General features: G+C 38.5%; 1 protein-coding gene across 1 annotated transcript in view; it reads left to right on the plus strand.

The window, feature by feature from the left end:
• Nucleotides 1–1,619: 1,619 nt before the first annotated feature.
• NOL10 (nucleolar protein 10) overlaps nucleotides 1,620–18,879 on the plus strand; it is a 52,449-nt gene continuing 35,189 nt past the window's right edge. The window contains exons 1-12 of the mRNA XM_084202821.1: nucleotides 1,620–1,746; nucleotides 2,185–2,230; nucleotides 2,919–3,017; nucleotides 3,793–3,870; nucleotides 5,696–5,733; nucleotides 8,423–8,559; nucleotides 9,300–9,365; nucleotides 11,033–11,093; nucleotides 11,606–11,691; nucleotides 12,041–12,119; nucleotides 13,317–13,466; nucleotides 15,830–15,896. Coding sequence (XP_084058947.1) covers nucleotides 1,681–1,746; nucleotides 2,185–2,230; nucleotides 2,919–3,017; nucleotides 3,793–3,870; nucleotides 5,696–5,733; nucleotides 8,423–8,559; nucleotides 9,300–9,365; nucleotides 11,033–11,093; nucleotides 11,606–11,691; nucleotides 12,041–12,119; nucleotides 13,317–13,466; nucleotides 15,830–15,896 — 973 coding nt within the window. The 5' untranslated portion in view covers nucleotides 1,620–1,680. The remainder of the gene's footprint in view (nucleotides 1,747–2,184; nucleotides 2,231–2,918; nucleotides 3,018–3,792; nucleotides 3,871–5,695; nucleotides 5,734–8,422; nucleotides 8,560–9,299; nucleotides 9,366–11,032; nucleotides 11,094–11,605; nucleotides 11,692–12,040; nucleotides 12,120–13,316; nucleotides 13,467–15,829; nucleotides 15,897–18,879) is intronic.

Consider the following 18,879-nt stretch of genomic DNA (forward strand, 5'->3'; position numbering starts at 1 on the left):
TGCCTCTCTCAGTATTTGTGAGGACTTCTTCAGGTGCCAGACCGAGGGAGCAAAACCCTGCCTCCAGACAATCATTAATGGTATTGAAATACCCTACTTGAAGTATATCCCAAGACAATTTTCTCCACCAGATAACCATAATTAATTACCTAGGCAATTATGACACTGACACTACAAGGAAAGCGGCTATCGCCATCCTACACCTCTAGGAATTCTTTGTGGGCTCAGACATCAGATGCTGCTGAATGCCTTTTGAGATGCCCTGGAATATCCTCTTGGGCCTTCAAGCTGCTGTTCTAGGACAACACAGGTCTTCTGCACACTCCAAGTCACATTAACCAACCCCCCATGGATGTCTGGGATTCCTTACAATGCCCAGAATTGTGGATAAGTGAATTCAACAATTCAGCTTTAAATGTCAATTAACAGCTCATGGTGCTCTAATCAGACAGTGGAACCTGATCAAACTCACCCCACAGAAGACATCCAGTGGCTGCTGCATCACACTCCTCACGCTTAATTAACTGCATTTACCAGGGATGAGATTCAGCTGCCTGAGCTTCTAGTGCCACCAGAGGTGTCCCTGCACATCCTGCCTGCAGATTACACTGCAGAAGGGCTTGGATTTTCCATAGGTCTTGTGTCAGTCCTGTCCAGGTGCCCTGGATACCATATGACATCTCAGATGTCACTAGACAACCTACATATAAGCAAGTATAGTCTTAGGTTTCTGAAGTGGGATCTTAAACACCTAGCTTAAACTTACAGGTACCTAACTTTAGGTGTCCCCATCTCCCAGGAATCTCAGCTCTAACACCCTTTAATACAACTCCAAATAGAGCTCTTTTTAATCATGATATTGGTATCATCGTTGTTGTGATACGCCATTCAGGGAACACCATGCATAAGACTTATTTGAAACTGCTCAGTTTGCTTCAGTGCCTGAGTGATGTATGCATCGTTAAAAATTTAGTTGCGATTTTCATTGTTTCTTCAACATGCATATGGACTAGATATACATTATTTCAGTCCTTGGTTTTGGTCCTGTAAATTGGAACAAGAATGGCTGGAATTCTGGATACTGGTTTTCTTTTTTTTTTTTCAACAGCGATGCTACAAAGCAATAAAAATGTGTTTTTCTACGGTTGCTGGCAAAGTTCTGATCAGCAAATCCTGGACTCACTGTTTTCCATGGCTAACGGGCACGGTTTGCCACAGGGTCAGAAAATTAACCTCCTCCACCAAGGCTGCAGGAAGAACTCCCGCCTTCCTGAGTTCACATGAAGACCATCGGGAATGATGCCACAGCCTGCCTGATGAACACTCCTGACGGGCAGACAGGCTCTTTGTGTCCGGGCCCTGCGGAGACGGCTCACGGCCGCCCCAGCTCCTGCCCTCGCCCCCATCCCGACTCCCGGCAGCGCCGGGACCGTGGGCAGCGCCCAGGGACGAGGCGGCAGCGGAGCCGCTTCGCTGAGAGCTGCGGAGCTAGCGGACCTCGCTGTCCCGCGGGCTTGCTCTGCCTGCCCCGCTCTCCCCGGCGTGAGGCGGAGGCAGAGCCGCGGTGGCGGGCCGCCCTCCCCGCCGGGCCCCGCACGCCGCCGGCTGAGGCCGAGCTGCCGGAAGCGCCTCGCCTTCCGCTTCCTCTCTGCCCGGGAAGAGGCGGGCGCGGCTGCGGCCATGCAGGTCTCCAGCCTCAACGAGGTGAAGATCTACAGCCTGAGCGCCGGCAGGAGCCTCCCGGAGGTGAGGCGGCGGCGGGAACGCGCCCGGCCTGGCCCGGCCCGGCCCCGGTCCCGCGGCGGGAGCCGGACCTGCGCGGTGCCGGCGCGGGGGCCGAGCCCTGGCTCGGCCTGGCTGAGCTGCCCCGGTCCATGTGCGCTTGTGTTGGGATCGTTACCGAGAAACAGCTCTGAGTGTTTTTTACATTAGAAATGCAGTTTAAATGAGTGAACCTCTGGCTGTAGCGGAGCTGGTCCACAGACCCGTAAGCAGCACGACCTTGTACGTTTTCTGGTGTGGACTGGTTAAACTTATCAGTGGCAGGGAAATTGGAAGATAATCAAGAAAAAAAAAAGAATTAGCGGTCTAAATGTCTTATGTTTCAAATGGTTGGATAAACTTTGAGTCTCGAGTTCCTGTATGAATAGTGAGCTCAGGACTGATGTATCCCTTTGCTTGCAGTGGCTCTCTGACAGGAAGAAAAGAGCTTTACAGAAGAAAGATGTGGGTGAGTTTTCCCCTCGCACTCGGCTGGTCCCCATACATACCGTGCAGGCCTAGAGGAGACTCTTCACTTACTGATACACAGGAGTTATCCCTAAGTCATAATATAAAAACTACAGAATTAAACTACAAATAGTTATTTCAACTTCAAGTATAGTTTCACGTGAACACTGTATAACCAGTGGTGTTTTAAATTTTAGACATTAAATGTTTGAGTTGTGGATTGTAACAGAAACATGATGGATGAATTCCATGTTGTCCCTTACATTAAAATCATACCATAAACGCCTCTGTGTTAATCTTAGAGAGCAAGACTACATCATTTTAGCCCAAGCTTCTTACACAAAATAAAAAAGGCTATTTGGATTCACAGGAAGTGTTATACAAGAAAAAAATGCATAGAGGTAATGGGGTATGGAATACCTTATACAAGGCCTTAATTGTGAAAGTGTGTAATGAGTATTTGCTGCTATGTTGTATAATAATTTGTTACGCAATTACCTTGGAGTACTAATTTATTTTGCACAGGATTAGGCTGCTTCTCAGGGGTAGCAGACTGTGTTAAACTGCTTATAATATCTGCAGAGCATATTCCCTATACTCAATTAGCTCAACATGCTTCCTTAGGAAACTGTTACAGTTTTTTTGACTGATAGAATTGTGCTAATTCTACTTTTTTTTTTCTTTTTTAGATATCCGTAGGAGAATTGAACTTATTCAAGACTTTGAAATGCCCACTGTTAGCACAAAGATTAAGGTATCAAGAGATGGACAGTATATTATGGCAGTTGGTGAGTTAACAGTCTCTCTAATAGAGGCCAAAAGCCCTAGGTAATCTTGGGTGCAGAGTGACTAAGTGTTTCAGGTAGAATTGTTAAGAGTTCATTTTAAAGTTTGGAACTGAACATTCTGCTGGAAGCATACTCTTAACATGTGATAGAGCAGCTGTCTTGAGAGTGGTGCTGTGGAATACTTCTCTTTAGAATACATACATTCTCAGAATCATAGAATGGTTTGGGTTGGAAGGCACTTTTGAAGATCATCTAATCCAGCCCCCCTGGTGCCAGGGTTTATAATACAAATAAAAAATTAATAAAACAAATCCATGTATAATACAGTTAAATGATACATTCTGAATTACTTTTTGTGTATGTATGTTAAATAACTTCTGAGCATCATTGTTTGAGTATTGTTTTATAGGAGGAGGATAATCTGAATTTTGTGACTGTCAGAATGGGATCCAAACATGAATACTTTAGTAGGTGTTAATAATATAAAGAGCTTTGGTCTTTCAGATTTACTGGAAGGTGTTACTAGATTCTGTAGGACATATCTGGTAGTTAGGAGACCCTGCATAGTAGTAGGGTGCTTACAGAAACCAGGCTGTAAGGTTGTGTTATAAGAGGTATGTTTTTCCAGTCACAGAGGCTTTGGGAAGGTTAGAGGACTTAGAGTAGAAACACAATAAAGCCTGTATATGTAAGACATTATACTTTTAAAAAATGCTTTTGTGTTATCTTTTTGTTTAACTTTTTTATTTAATTAAACATCGAATTACTCTTTCAGGAACTTACAAGCCCAGGGTCCGCTGTTTTGATACCTATCAGTTATCCCAGAAATTTGAAAGATGCTTAGATTCTGAAGGTTAGTATAAGCCATGGCTGTTGATACATAATAGTACTTGTTAGTACATGTCTGTCATACATAATTCAGGTTGGACTCCAGCAAAAATTCTGCTCCCTGTGCTGAGGAGACAGAATGCACTTCAAGGAAACACAAGAATCTAGAGTAAAACCATCTAGTCTTCATCTCTGAATTTTCCCCTTTATTCCAATGTCAAAGTTCTTTCCTTGCCTGGGAAAGAGGGTGTGAAGGATGTAAGATTTACCTTGAGCCAGAAAGTCTGGGGCTCAGAGGGTGAATGTGGCTGAAATCTGTGTTCTGTTTGGTGATGTGACAAAGGTTCAATGGCTGGCTGGTGGCAAGATCTCCCTTCTTACCTATTTTGTGAAGCAGTAAGGTAGGAGAATGCACTTTGGGTTGCTTTGTTTTCTCTCTGGAGCCCAAGCTTAGTAGGTGAGTTACAGGGTAAAGAGAATTTCCTGGGTGGGTGCTGGTTTGTTTGTTTGCTGGTTTGGTTTTCTCTTTGTTTTCTGGAAACAAGGTACTTAGGGTAGATGGTAGCATGGCCAAGGCCCTAATTGCATCTTATTTGCAACTAATTTGGTGGGAGAACAACTGTGGTGAGGAAGATAAGGAGCCATCTAGACAAGGGGAAAGGGAGATTCAGCTGGCAGTTAGAGCAGGGCAGGAGCTGTTACAGCTCTGACCTTTTAGGGTGCTTAAATTTCAGGAATTTTGGGGTTATTTTGGTTGTTTTTTGGTTGTTGTTTTTTTTTTTTTTTTTTTTTTTAATTCAGGAGGGGGAGGGGTGGGATGGTTGCTGTTTCAGTTTTTTTTTGTTTGAAGACTGATGACTGGAAGCTGGGATGTAGGGGTGACCAAAACAATGAGAAGATGAGCACATTCATTACAGAAGAATCGAACTGGTCTGAAAGTGGTGCAAGAAATAAAAATTGTAATAAGAGCATGGGAGTGCTTTTGAGCTCTCTGCCTCAGGACCACAAGGAGTCATGTAGGGTGAAGGAACACTGTTAGGCAGGGTTTCAGAGAGGCTGGGGAGAGGAAGGTATGGCAAGAGTGAAACCCTGTTTAGAAGAGTAGAAGTCATTGTAATTATAAATGTGTGTTGCTAATTAAAGTAAATTTTTTTGAACTGGCATCTTGGTAGACTGCAGAAGTATGTTTAATTTGAAGTCTAGCATAGAGTCACTTCAGGTAACTTTAAATGAGTTATCTCATTTAAATAGAACTAATTTACCTGAAGCAGCTACTCCCTAATGTTCCCAACTCAGCTCAATTAAAACTAGGCGAAGTTCAATATTCAGTATGGTAGTGTTCAACATGTGTAGTAGCTTTCACATTTGTGATTTTATTTTGAGCCTTAACTTCTTTTGTGGAACTGCTGACCCCTTGGAAGGACTGCATGTGCAAGTTTATGCATACATGTCCAAACTCATGTAATTTTTTAATCATCTTTGATAGATTACCAAAGCTCCATGGACCGCACACTCACTGAAAACCATTTGATTAGACTTTCCCACACCCATAAACTACATGGTTGAGCATTGTGTTGAGGAACGTGTCAAGTATACAAGAACAATAAAAAGATTACAGGATGCTTCATGTGTTTCTAAAGTTTTAGAAAATTACTTATTGTTTTGCAAATCAAGTTACATAATTAGAGATCTTAGTAAAGATTAATGCCTGCATTATGCATTGACACCTGTGGGGAATACTTACATGACTAAAGATTAGCATGAGTGTAAATGTTCTCAGGATTAAGCCAATGTTTGCAAATAAGTTTGCTTGCTTAGTTGACTCAAAATTCTCTTGCTCTCTCCTCTAGTGGTTACGTTTGAGATTTTATCAGATGATTACTCAAAGGTATGTTTAATAATTTTCAGTGGATAAATGAAAAAATTGTTTAGTATGTATATTAAAATGCATTTTCATATATAGTAAAGGCAGTCAATCAACACAGCTTTTGGAAGAGAAATGTTTTTTTTAAAACAGCAAACAGGATAAACTTTTTTTGCACCTTTAAAATTTTGTTTGTTTTCTTTGTGTCTTTGTACTATAATTTACTTTACAACTTTTAAAGTCTTTTGTCTGTTGGAGAGAAAAACCTCAAATAGTGATCTGTCCTACAAGCAAAATGGAATTAACTATTCTTTCTGGGCTAATATTTAGTCACAATCCCTTGTGACAAGTGATGCACACATACACTGTTTTTGAAAGGTGGGATAGCTATGGGTAAGTTAACAACCTGATTTGTCAGTGTTGTTATAGACATGATGATGATGAGCATATGAATGAGGCAAAAATTGTGGAGAGAAGGAATATCTTTTTTCTTTAGTTTTATTTTTAAATGAAGTGCTGTACCTGAAGGAATCTTTGATCAGAGACATGATCATAGAGCCTTGTAGCTTTTTTACATTTTTCCTGTGAGATTTCCAAGGAAGTGCATGAATTAAGTAGTAGAAGGTAATAGCTGATACTTCACAGTAGCTTCCCACTTGTCTGTCTGGTGGAAAATGTTTCTGGCTCTACATACCAAATAGTCATTTCGGAGACTGAGGAACATGCTGTCTTCCCAAATGTTTCTGACTGGTTATGAGCAGAAAGGTGTGTGTGTGTTCAGCTAAAATGGGTGCTATATTTCAGGCTGAAGCCCTACATTTTCAGCTTCATACAATCTTTATGTTTTCAATTTTATTTTACTAAAACTTTAGAAATCACCAGAAAGAAAAATAACCTTCCAGTTTATTACTGTCATAATGTTGTGGACATGTTAGAAAGAAGGAACAATAGTCGAGAAATTACACTTGAAATTTTTAGAATCATAGAAGTATCGATTGGAATGGGACCTTAAAATACCATTTTAATGCTTGAACAGTTCTGTCAAAATCTGCAGGCATGGTGGTTCCACAGATTAACTAAATAAATTGTTGCAATTCTGCTCTACCTTGTCATAAAGAATTTTTAGTTCCTGTCAAACCTGCCCAGGAAAATCTCAAGTTTTTACTGTTGCTACTTGAAAGAGGGATTTTTTTTTTTTTTTTTGGTGCTGTATTCTGTCCCTTGTCAGTCGTGATAGTCCTCTTGGTACTCTCAGCATCCTTTCATAGCCAGGGAAAATATGTCTCTCCAGATCTCTTCCTGCCATCCCAGTGAGGTTGCTTTGTGGCTTATTTGCATTTTCACAGTGATAGCACCTTTTTTCTTTCATATGGATTAGTACCCATAAGGCCATTTACATTTCTGTGCTTTACTAAGTTTTAGGCTTAGAAGTCTTAGACTTGGTAGAGAGAGTAGTATATTTTTTCCCACAGCCTTTTGCCAGGAGACCTGTATTTTCACATAATATTTTTGCCACACACCAGTGCCAATGATTTTGCTACTGTTAGGTTGTAGTTTTCCAGTAGTGACCAAAATTAATTTAGTAAGAAGAAAAGACAAACACTATTTACAGTGAGCTGTATCCACTACTAATGAAAGAGAACACAAATATATTTAAGTCAAATATTGTAGAAATTTGTGTTTAAATAGAAAATTATTAGCAATAAGACAATTGCACAGATTTATAGAGATGACAGATTTAAACTTATGTACCTCACCTTTCCTGAGTTTCTCATCCTTATTTGCATTGCTAGCAATGTAATTCAGCAATAGAAAATTTTAGACATTTGCTATGTACTGTTTTTAGAAGATGCATGTACTACGCAGACTAAACTAAAGTATCACTTCTCTAATGCAAACTATATAGGGATGAGGCTCAGAGACAAAGGTTTGGCTGTGATTATCATGCATGGCCTGAGTTTGGGCCAGGCCAGCTGTTCCTCCATTGCTCAGTGCCTGGCCATAGTTTGAGGTGCAGCATGAGTGCAGCAGGTGATGGGGGTGATCCCATTGCTGGAGTGGGCAGAATCCCCCTTCCTGTGGGTATGTGGGCAGATGTTAATCTGCCATAAGGAGTGTAACAGCAGGACCTTGCCTACTTTATTTACTGGGGTAGGTTGAGCTCTCTAGTAATGCCTCCCTGTAGGTTTTTCCACTACTGAGATGTTTGTCTAAGTTTCAGAAAGAAACAACGTTCTTATTCAGTTGGCAAAGAACAAAAATGCAGAAAGATCATTGATATCATTTACTGGAATGCTGCTGTGCATCAGGATGTGTAGCTCATGTGCCTAGTCCATGTAAACATACTGGTGTCGGCACAGCTTTGTACCTGGAAGAAATCACTAACTGCAGTGTCTTGAAGGAAGTAAAAATGTTAATTTTGGTGCAGCAGAGCATGAGATAACTGTGCTGCTTCTGACTGCAGAGCCACTTTCAGGGTGTCTCATTTACTCTTGTGAATATTCTTATAATGTATATTAACCAAACTCTGCTGTGGCTAGTGACAATGATGAAGCACTAATTGATTCTATCATTTTAGTAGAAATTGTTTGAATATGTTGTGATAAGCCTGTATGAGTTAAAAAAAAAAATCACTGAATTTTGTGCTGTAAGACAAGTTGGGGAGATACCTGTCTCTTTCTGTATATTTCAGTGCTTTCTATTTTATTTTCAGATTGTCTTCTTGCAGTGTGGCAGATTTGTGGAGTTTCATTCACAACATGGCCATTACTACAAGACAAGAATACCAAAATTTGGTAGAGATTTCTCTTACCACTACCCATCATGTGACCTGTATTTCGTAGGAGCAAGGTATTAGGTGGAAGATTTTGTTTCAGTTTTGTTAGCAGTGTTTTCCAATAATAAAAGGAACATCAAAATATTAGAAAAGCTAAAAAGTGGAAGAAGTGGCAATTCCTTCCAAATTAACAAATGAAACGGTGAAGAGTGGAAAATGTGGGAAGATAAAAATTAATTCAGTTTCCCATGCTATTTTTAAACTGGGTTTTTTTTGATTCTTAAACCATGTATGTTATGTATTTGGAAATTTGTATTAAAAACTGCAGGTCAGTGTATTGTTTTAAAAAGTGTTTAGCATTTAAGTAAGGAAAATTAAATAACTTTTCCTATCCTGGTTGGTGTTTTATTGCTGTGAAGTGGGAGTTAAATCATATAATTGGCTTTCTGAAAAGACACAGTAAAAATAAAATTAGATCCTTAGGGTTTCAAACAAAGTAAGTAGAAATTCAAGGTGTAACTTAAATCACAGGAAAATAAAAGGTCTTGAGAAATGAATTAATGTGTCTTTTGCCTGGAAAAACAGTAATTGATAGGATATTGAAGTATAATAAATAACTGGAGAACATGCACATTTTTCCCTGTAATTTGATCATCAAAGTATATATTTGTCTTGTTGTAAATTGTGAATTCTGAAAATTGATATTTGGCAAAATTAGACTGTGAATAAGAATCTTTACAATGCCTCCAAATTTACAGCAGCGTTTTTCAGTATTTCTTAGACACAAGAGTAATTTTGGGTTTTTCTTTTGTAGTTCTGAAGTGTACAGGCTAAATCTGGAACAAGGAAGATTTCTGAACTCCCTGCAGACCGAAGCTTCGTAAGTTCTGTGTAATGCTTGACCTCTGTCTTCTTTCCACCAGGTGGAAGCAGACTTCTAGCATGCTCACCACCAGTACTGAAAGCTGCCCAAATGCTTTGCACAGTTGAAAATGAACATGTGCTGAGTCTGAGTCTCATTTCATTTTATGTTCTGTAATTTTTTTTGTTCTAGTTTTTATGTTTAATTGAATTTTCTTTTGCGGATGTTTTAAAATTGCTTAATATGGACTAAATAGGTATTATATAACTTGATCTTAAGAGCATTTCATTAAAACTTTGACATTATTACTCAATTTAGCCATCATATAGAGATCTACCCACAGGGTATGTACTTTCCCAGACATGTCTTTGTCCTTCTGCTCTTGAAGTAGCCCAAAGAGAAATTTTATATCTCCAGCATTTGTCTGATTCTTTTCAAAACCCTACCAGAGTAGGAACTGAGCTTTTTTTATGAGGGGTGAGGCAGATGAGAAGAACAGACTTCACTAGATAGAGTGGCTTGTTGGTCAGCAGCTGCTGTTTGGTGGGCAGAATAGCTTAATGGATGAAGAAGTATTTGGGAAGGCACAATAAAAAACGGAACAACAAGAGGAAAGAAAAGGGGAAATCCTGGAATGGGAGAGGTAAGGGTGTAAAGTAATATCTGGATTAGAGAGATGAGACTTAAATTGTGGGAAGGTTTTGAAGTGAGGGAGTTGGATGAGTTACAGAATTATAGGTAGAGAGCTTTGAATGGAAGAAGTTGGAAAGTGCTGGGATCAGTAGTGTAGAAAGAAAGAAATATTTGTACTTTGGAAGAATTGTTGTTGAAATACAGGATTCTTGAGTGCCCTGCTGAGAAACAGAATACTTGGGTGAGAGAAAGGAGATGATTGGTCAGACAGAACATGTTGGAGATGTAAGCTTTAGAACATGAGTAACCATAAAGATCTTTTGACATAATTGCAATCAGAGATTCATTTAGGTTGGAAAAGACCTCTAAGATCATCAAGCCCAACCATTAACCCAACACAGCCAAGTCCACCACTAGACCATGTCCCCAAATGCCTCATCTACATGTCTTTTAATTATCTCCAGGGATGATGATTGAATCATTTCCCTGGGCAGCCTGTTCCAGTGCTTGGCAACCCCTTCAGGGAAGAAATTTTTCCTAGTATCCAGTCTGAGCCTGGCACACCTTGAGGCGATTTCTTCAAGTCTCTTGAGTTAAGAATACAGTGGAGCAGAGTGATGTGGCAGGGCTTGGTGGTAGGTGGTGGATATGGGCAGAGGAGCGCAGAGAGCCTCAGAGCCCAGGCTCCTGTTCAGGGCACAGTCTCATGAATGCAGGTGAATTTTCTCAGGGGGGTCTTGAAAATTCCAAAGATGGAAACTTCTCAGCCTCTATGATTAACACATTCCAGTGCTTAATTATCCTTACAGCATAAAAATATTCTTACATCCAGTTGGAGCCTTACCTGTTTGAAGTAATCAGCACTGTTTCTGCCTCCAGATTTTTAGTAAGCTCCCCTTAAGTATGGGAAGCTGTTGCCATCTGTCCCTCCCTCCCTCCAAATTTTGCTTTTCGAGGCTGAACAATAGTGTACACAATTGAAGAAATCTTATTAGTTGTTAATGTGTTAAATTGTTCTGAGGTCATTAAACTTGCTCCTTTTTCTGTTGTAGAGAGAGTAATGTCTGTGACATAAATCCTGTACACTTCTTGTTTGCTATGGGGACAGCTGAGGTAAATGTTTGCATTCCTTTTATAAAAAGGGCAGTAGTGTTTGTTTCATGTTGATATTAATTTGCAGGAGGATAAGAAGAAATCATGAACCTAATTAATTTAATTGGTCTCATTTGCTAAGGTAGATATAGATAATGTTAAAGATGACTTTTCAGAACATAATGCAGATAAAATACCAGAGTTACTTGGTTGCTGAGCACCTGAGATTTTGCAGACAGGAGCAAAAATAATGTTCTCTCATTTTGCAATGTAGCCATCTGTAGAAACTAGCTGCCATGTGTACCCTATTAATCTTAAGAAAATTAGTGTTAGTGATTTTCATTTAGATTGCATTGAAAAAACTACAAATGAAATGTGTGCATCCTGTATGTCATTATTAGAGCAACTCATGTCAACCTAGGAAATTTTGTTAATTATTCCTTAGATTAGATAATTCATAATTTTATTTAAATGTTTTCAGACTACCAGGTATCTGCTGCATAAGCTTGAACCATGTTTTCTAAACTCTTTAGGGAAAAGTGGAATGCTGGGATCCTAGAACTAGAAATCGAGTTGGGCTGTTGGACTGTGCATTAAGCAGTGTGACAGCAGACACAGAGTGAGTAAAGGCTACCTTTTCACTGGATTTTTTAGAAGTTTTGGTTGTTTTAGAAATAAATCCCACTTTGCTTTAAAATGACCTGCCTGTTCTCTTGTCATTGCTAGTGTGAATAAATGATTTTCTTAGTCACCAGGGAGTTCTCTTAGACACTGATCTAAGTAGTAGTGGCTATTTTTTTATACAAATACATGTTAACAGTGCAGCTTTTTGAAGCAGTATTTCAGAATGATACCTGTGAATTATTTTAATATTAGCTAAGAATTAGCTTAGCTATTGTTTAATATTAAAAAAATTATTTACAGGCTTTATTGAAAGAATGCCTAACTATAAGCATTGTGCTTTGCAGGATAGAAGGTTTGCCATCCATTTCAGCACTGAAATTTGATGGGGCTTTGAATATGGCTGTTGGAACATCTACTGGACAGGTAGATTTGACTTCATGCACCACAGTTTGTAAGAGATCCCGCTCTTAAAACTCACAGTCCAAGTCTATCAATACATTGAGTGCAGTATATATCTATTACTGCAATTATTTATTAGACCACAAATTACAGGTATAGAGTAGTAATAGTCAAACTGCAATGTAATTTTATCAAATGCTTGTACTCTTCAGAATTTTGCAGGTACCACTTTAAATCATCACAACCTACATACATACAACTGCAAATTTGCAGTTTTCATAGGACTTGAGTCAAGTGTGTGGGGAAGTTGCTGCTTTTTGGGGCTATGAGTACCACCTCAATGCAACATATGTGATCTCCCTCGTCTTAATGCTGGCTAGAAAACCAGAAATTATTGTCTTTCAACTATTATTTTTAATGTCATATCTTGATATAAAGAACAATTTCAATTCATTTGTTGTTATCATCATATTTGTAAAGGGAAGTGTCGGGATTGTTTCCTGCCATCATCAGTATTTTCATGGGTTTAGAAAACTGTAGCTTCTTCAAGAACAGATATGTGTGTGAGAATTGTATTTGCTATGTTAGTGTACAAGTCAGACAAGTTTTATTGCAGATGGTGTGTCTGATTAAATAAACTGATATTATTTTTCCCAAAGATTATTGTTATTCACACTTCACATATGAAAGATTTAACTTTCTCAAGTTCCATAGGAAATTTTGGAGATAAAATACAAGTTTCTGGAAGACAGGGTCTGTACTCTCTACTTTCCTTAACATAAAAAATTACATTCTGTGGTGTTTCATTGAGGGAAAGTTATATTCACTGAATCTGGAAGGGAGTCTGAAAATTTAAATCATGTAACAACAACACAAGAATCTGAAAGTGAAATATTACTAATTATGAAATACTAAGAGTATTGAAAACAAAAAATGGTTTGTTTTTTTCAATAGAAATTAAAAAGTCTTTAGAAAGATGATTAGGTCTTAAATTCCTTAATTTTACTAGATGGAAACATGCTGATGTTAAAATACCGGATTAGAATAAACTGGGCTCACTTAATAAGTTGTTTTCAGAATTAAAAATTATTTATTTTATATAAATCCTGCCTATGTAAGTAAAATTTCAAGTTTAGCTAAATGTTTTGTGAAGATCTGATGGGCATGACTTCCTCATGGTTTTACAATGTTATAAATTTATTTTGTCTCTTATTCTTCAAGGTCCTATTATATGATCTTCGGTCTAGTAATCCATTAATAGTCAAAGATCACCACTATGGCCTGCCTATTAAATCCATTCAGTTTCAGCATCAGTTGGATTTAATTATCTCTGCGGATTCTCGAATCGTAAAAATGTGGAACAAAGATACAGTAAGTAGTTTTACGTTACTGCATTCAGATTTTTAAATTTTTACTTTATTTGGGTTGGGAGTTTTTGGGGGTTTTATTTTGGTTTGTTGTTTTTGAGTGGTTTTTGTGCAGTTTGATTAATTCAGCTGAAATTCAGTGTAAGAAGTTGAGGTTTTAATGTCTCTTAATTTACCTAGCATTTTGTCCTGTCTGAATAAATCAGCATCTGGGAAGTTATTCAATAGCCTGTCAGGTATAAAGATGTAGTCTTAGGGGTTTTTAGCTGTTTGTACATGTCTGGCCAAGAGGCTTCTTTCAGGAGAAGGATTTAAACATAAAAAGTAGTATCTTAGCCATTGCCTTGGTTTGTATATTTCTCACAGTGCATCCAGTTAGGTTTTTTCACCAGAGAAAACATGTTCATTCCAATTCCCTGCTCAAAGTAGGGTTATTTCAAAGGTAGATCAGTTAGTTAAAGACCTATTAAAATCAGGTACTGGTTATTTTCATAGGATCCTATTTGGATACTAAAGCAGATACCATGCATGCAGCCAAATAACAGTGTGTCTTAATAACACTGTATTAGAGGATTATGTTGCAATGGGCAATGTCTTTATCCTTGCCCTTTGCACCTCTAAGTGAAATTGTAATCTCTAATTTTCACTCTTTCACTCTTTTCATTATATCATGCTGTCCTCTTTCTTTTCTCTGTCAGTAAACCTTACTATGACTCTATGGGACAGCATATTTTGTTACCCCAGAGATTCATAGTAACACTATTGTAACATGTTTTGGTTTGAGGGGATGTCTGAAGTCATTGTGTTCCTTCTAAAAAACATGCTCCATCTATGCTTTTCTAACTTAATAGTAAAACATAAAGAGAGTTGTAGTAGAGGCTTTTTTTCCTAATTATTTCAGGCAGTCACTTCAGTATTGTTGCGCTGCCTCATGAACTTTCAACAGCCTCTTTTATTTTTTCTGTGATCGTAAGTAGTTTTTTGTAAGCTCCTCTGCAGTTAATTGTTACTGTTTGAAAGAGCAAATAAATTATTGGTTATTATTTAAAACATCTGCAGTGGTCTCTCCATTTTTCCTAGGTATATATATTTCCCTCCTTGAGAATGAAGCTCTGTAAGGTTTTTCAGGTGGCCTCTGGTGGGAAAAGGGAGCGTTTCTCACCGCTGGAAGGCAAAGATAGCTTTGGACTCTTTCCTAGAGTATGTTCCAGCTGGCTCCATCTGTCCCAGATGCTGGTTCCTGACTATCTCTGGCCAGGAACCAAGTGCAGAGGCAGACTGCGGGTGGAGAGCATATGGCTTTGATACCAGAATAGCCCCATGCTGAGACGTGCCTTGGGGTGGGGAGCACCAGGCTTTTGTCTGCTGAGGCCAGGGTGGAGGAGGAGAACTCTTAATCATCAGGGAGAGACCAGAGGTGGGTGGGGTAACAGCATGTAACTGGGAGGGAAAGGAAGGGCCCAGAAAGGTAGGTGGGATTGCTGCAGGGAAAGAAAAAAAAAGAGGAACAGGATCAAAATTTACCTTGTTCCTGTCCCTCATTTAGAGTTGTATAGGCATGTAGTCTCATGCTTCAGATTATGTGGTCCAGTTAGAGACTGTTCCTTTACTGGCTGTTTTGTGTGTTGGCTTATAAGAGCACCTGTATTTTGTCTGGGTTTTTTAGACTGTGTTCCAATTATTATTTTGAGAACATTGTTTCCTGCTTTTACCTCTTTCTTAAGTAACCAGTAACCTTTTTAACTTCAATTCTGATCTAAGCTAGATACCACTGTATGCTCTTACTTTTATTTTATATCAAGACCTCTTTAATACTAAGTTTATAAATCGTAAATAAAGTGCTAAGCTGTATTTCATTTCATGTAGACATTAGTACAAGTGGAAGAACCAAGTTCCAGATTCAAATTCTACTCCTGATCCATTTTTTCAGCTAATCACACTTAGCAAAGTAAAATTATTTAAAACTGCTACATTCAGAGTTGAATAAAGTGAGGGTTAGACTGACAGTGTGCCCAGAACTTGTGGACCTCAGCCCCGCTTTTGCGTAAAATAAAGTAAATCTGACATATATTTTCAATACAGAAGTGTAAACAGCAATTAGAGGTGCCACTGTACATTGCTGTGTCTTCAGTTACCAGTAGGGCTGCACTTCCTTGTAAGAGATTGAATCAGAAATAAAAGACAATACTGTCTTCCTTGTGTTACGTTCAGATATTAATAATATTTCATTGCTCTGCAAAATCTGTTCCATCTTTATTCCGTAATGTTTCTTAGCTTCTATAGTAGGTATTATTAATGTTTAGATTTACTGAATTTAATTATATTGTTCAGAGTTCTTTATGATTTATTTTCTTCCTACAATTTCAGGGAAAGATATTTACTTCAATGGAGCCAGAACATGATATAAATGATGTCTGCCTTTATCCAAATTCAGGTATGTTAAGTATGTTAATGTCTTGCTAAATTCAAAAGGAAAAGCTTGTTAACCCAAAGTGTGGTCTTTGTTTAGGTGATACAATTTAGGTCTACTTTCCTCCTTATGGCAGAGCTCAGTATAAAGGGTTATTTGTCAGTTAGTGTCCTTGTTTCCTCTGCATCTGTATTATATAGGAGCCTCTTTGCAGTTAGAAGCTGCTGTGCTGTTAATTGAGTGATTGGCCTCTTTTACTCCTTCAAATATCTGAAGTGACTCATTTCATAAGAAAAGAAGTTTTGGCCTATTGTCTTGACTAAGTCCCAGATGAGTTAGAGCTTGCTTTCTAGATGTAGGAAAAATCTCCTTACAGCAAATTTACACTTTTTTTTCAAGTGTTTCAAGAATTTGATCCTTCCTTGATTTAAGTACAGCGCTTAAATTGTGCCATCCTTTAGGTTTAATACTTTGTTTTTAAGTGTAGATTCCTAAGTGCACAAATTTGCATGGTTTTTGTGATTGTTTTCAGATTTGTTGCATCTCACAATGTTATGTTCAGAGATTAAAACTGAGGGTCGCTTTTAACCAAGGTTTCCAAGACTTAATTTATGAGTAAAAATATTTTATAAAGTGATGGTTGTATGTGCATATATGCTTTGGTTGTACTTCAGATTGCAACTGGACATAATTTTCTTGCTTAATATGAGTTGCTTTAGTTCTTAAGTATGGTGTGATACCTACTTCCTTTTTAGAAAGCAGTACTGAAAAAGATGAAATAAATTAGGGCCTCTAGGATGGCACAGAGTAAAAGTCTGGAAACAGACAATGCCTGAGTTGCAAACTGCTATTATCCTAATTTTAGAGAGGTAGCAGTAAAGACAGAGCAACATGGACTTTGATTCATACTAGCAGCTCAGATTTAAGATTGTAGATAAGTGAGTGTGAGATTTCTGGCAAGTTAAAACTTATCTGTCTTTTCTGCCAACTTCAGAGATATTTTTTTTTTTTTTTTTTTTTTTTTTTTTTTTTTTTTTTTTTTTTTGGTAAGATGAGCAATTAAATACTCTTCCCTGATAAGATGGTGGGCATTTTTGACCTTATGAGCAGAGTACATGCCATGTGCCCTGGTTGAATGTAGGAGTTCATGTGGGTGTATTTGAGAATTACTGCACGGTGACAGGGCAGTAATTACTGTGCACCCTGGAGATGGATAAACCCTCATCCATGGTGGCTGCAGAGAGAGAGAGATTTTTGGAGTGAGTTATTTTCAGCATTTCACCCAGGTTTCACCTGTGAGCTTATTGGTTACATCTAAAAGAGAACCCGGCAGCAAATTAACATCTATACAGCATCAATGGAGAGCTCACCACCAGGAGTGGAACAGAGAAAATTTATTTGCCAATGTAGAATCATAGTGTTATTTAGATTGGTAGTTACCCCTGAGAGTTGTGTATTTCCTACTTAAAGCAGGGCCAACTTGAAGTTAGATCCAGCTTTGAAGTCTGATCAGATTGCTCTGGTCATGTGAAGTTTGAATATGTCAAAGATGGGCATTACTCAACTGTGGATGCTCTGTAGCTTTTGTGGTATGTGGACATGACTCGTGTGCTTTTGCAGCAATTATTTTCATGAGACTCTGCAGGACAAATCTTGTAGCACAAAGAATTGAATGCACTCTCCCTGATGTTGCTATTGGACATTGCTTTTCACATGTCTGTGACTGAGATCTAGATTGTGCAGTCCAGTTCTGTGTCCCACATCTCCTGCTTATTTTAGAGCTTCTTTTCCTATTGTCTGTAGGGGGACAGGTTGGTGGTTTTGGTGAGAACTGTTGTGGGAAAAAAACTGGGTTGTATTTTATAGTCACATAGAGACAGTGAGGCAAAAACTAGAGCATGTTGCAGTGGAGAGATCACATGGTCATCATAAATAGTGTTGGACCAGCATTTAAGATGCCTTAGAACCACCTCATGCTTGTTCAGGAATAATCATGAGTGAAGATCTGAAAATAAGGAAATGCTTTCAGTAAAATGGGTTTGCAGTTGTGGAAAGGTGGAATTATAGCATGATTTCAGTATCAGTATGGATTTGGCTCAGTGCTCTTACTGGTGCCCCAGCATTGTCAGACCCCTCTAGATGCATGGCCCAGGAAAGCCAGGAGATCTTTGCCTAGCTTGTGTTTTGACACTTCATGGGTCACTGCTGCTGAGAAAGGCAAAACCCCATTTTCACACTTATTGGAGAGACAAGGATTTGATGGATGCACTATTCAGGGGATGAGGAATTGGTTAGATAGTCTGATCCAGAAGGTGTGGTGGTCAACAGTTCAATGTCCAAATGGAAATCAGTGGCAGGTGGTGTCTCTTAGGGCTCTGTATTGGGACAAGCTTTATTTAGTATCTTCATCAATGACATAGACAGTGGGATTGAGCTATCTCAGCAAAGTGGCAGATGACACCAAGCTGAAGGATGTGATGCCATCCAGACATACTTGGACAAGCTGGAGAATTGAGCCCGTGGGAATCTCATCCAAACCAAACTGTTCTATGGTTCTATAATTCTATCAGTTACTGTAAACTCAAGATCAGTCTACTGTGAACTGGTTTTTTTGGTGGTATTTTGTCATAGTTAGGAATTTTTAATTAAACTATTTTACCAACCAGCTTCAGTATTGTTACCTTTCCTGGGAAGCAAATCCTTGCGTATCTTTGACCAAACTACATGATGACAAATTTCAGTGCATCTCTTAATAGCTGAATATCTTCCTCTGATCACAAATGAACAGAATGGGACTAGGGGGAAAAGATTTACCACTTACTGAGTCAATTTAGCTTTTAGTCAATTTAAGTTGTAGAATATAAATGAAATTTGACAGTACCTTCAGTGATAGAAATCTGTGTCCAATTACTGTAAGAAAAATTAAAAGGTAAAAATCTGCATTTTCTAAAACTGCTGCTCCTACATTCTATCACTTCATACTCCCATTTTTATTCTTTTGCATTCA

The sequence above is a fragment of the Fringilla coelebs genome, assembly GCF_963513975.1.
Source record: "Fringilla coelebs genome assembly, chromosome: 3".
Lineage (NCBI taxonomy): Eukaryota > Metazoa > Chordata > Aves > Passeriformes > Fringillidae > Fringilla > Fringilla coelebs.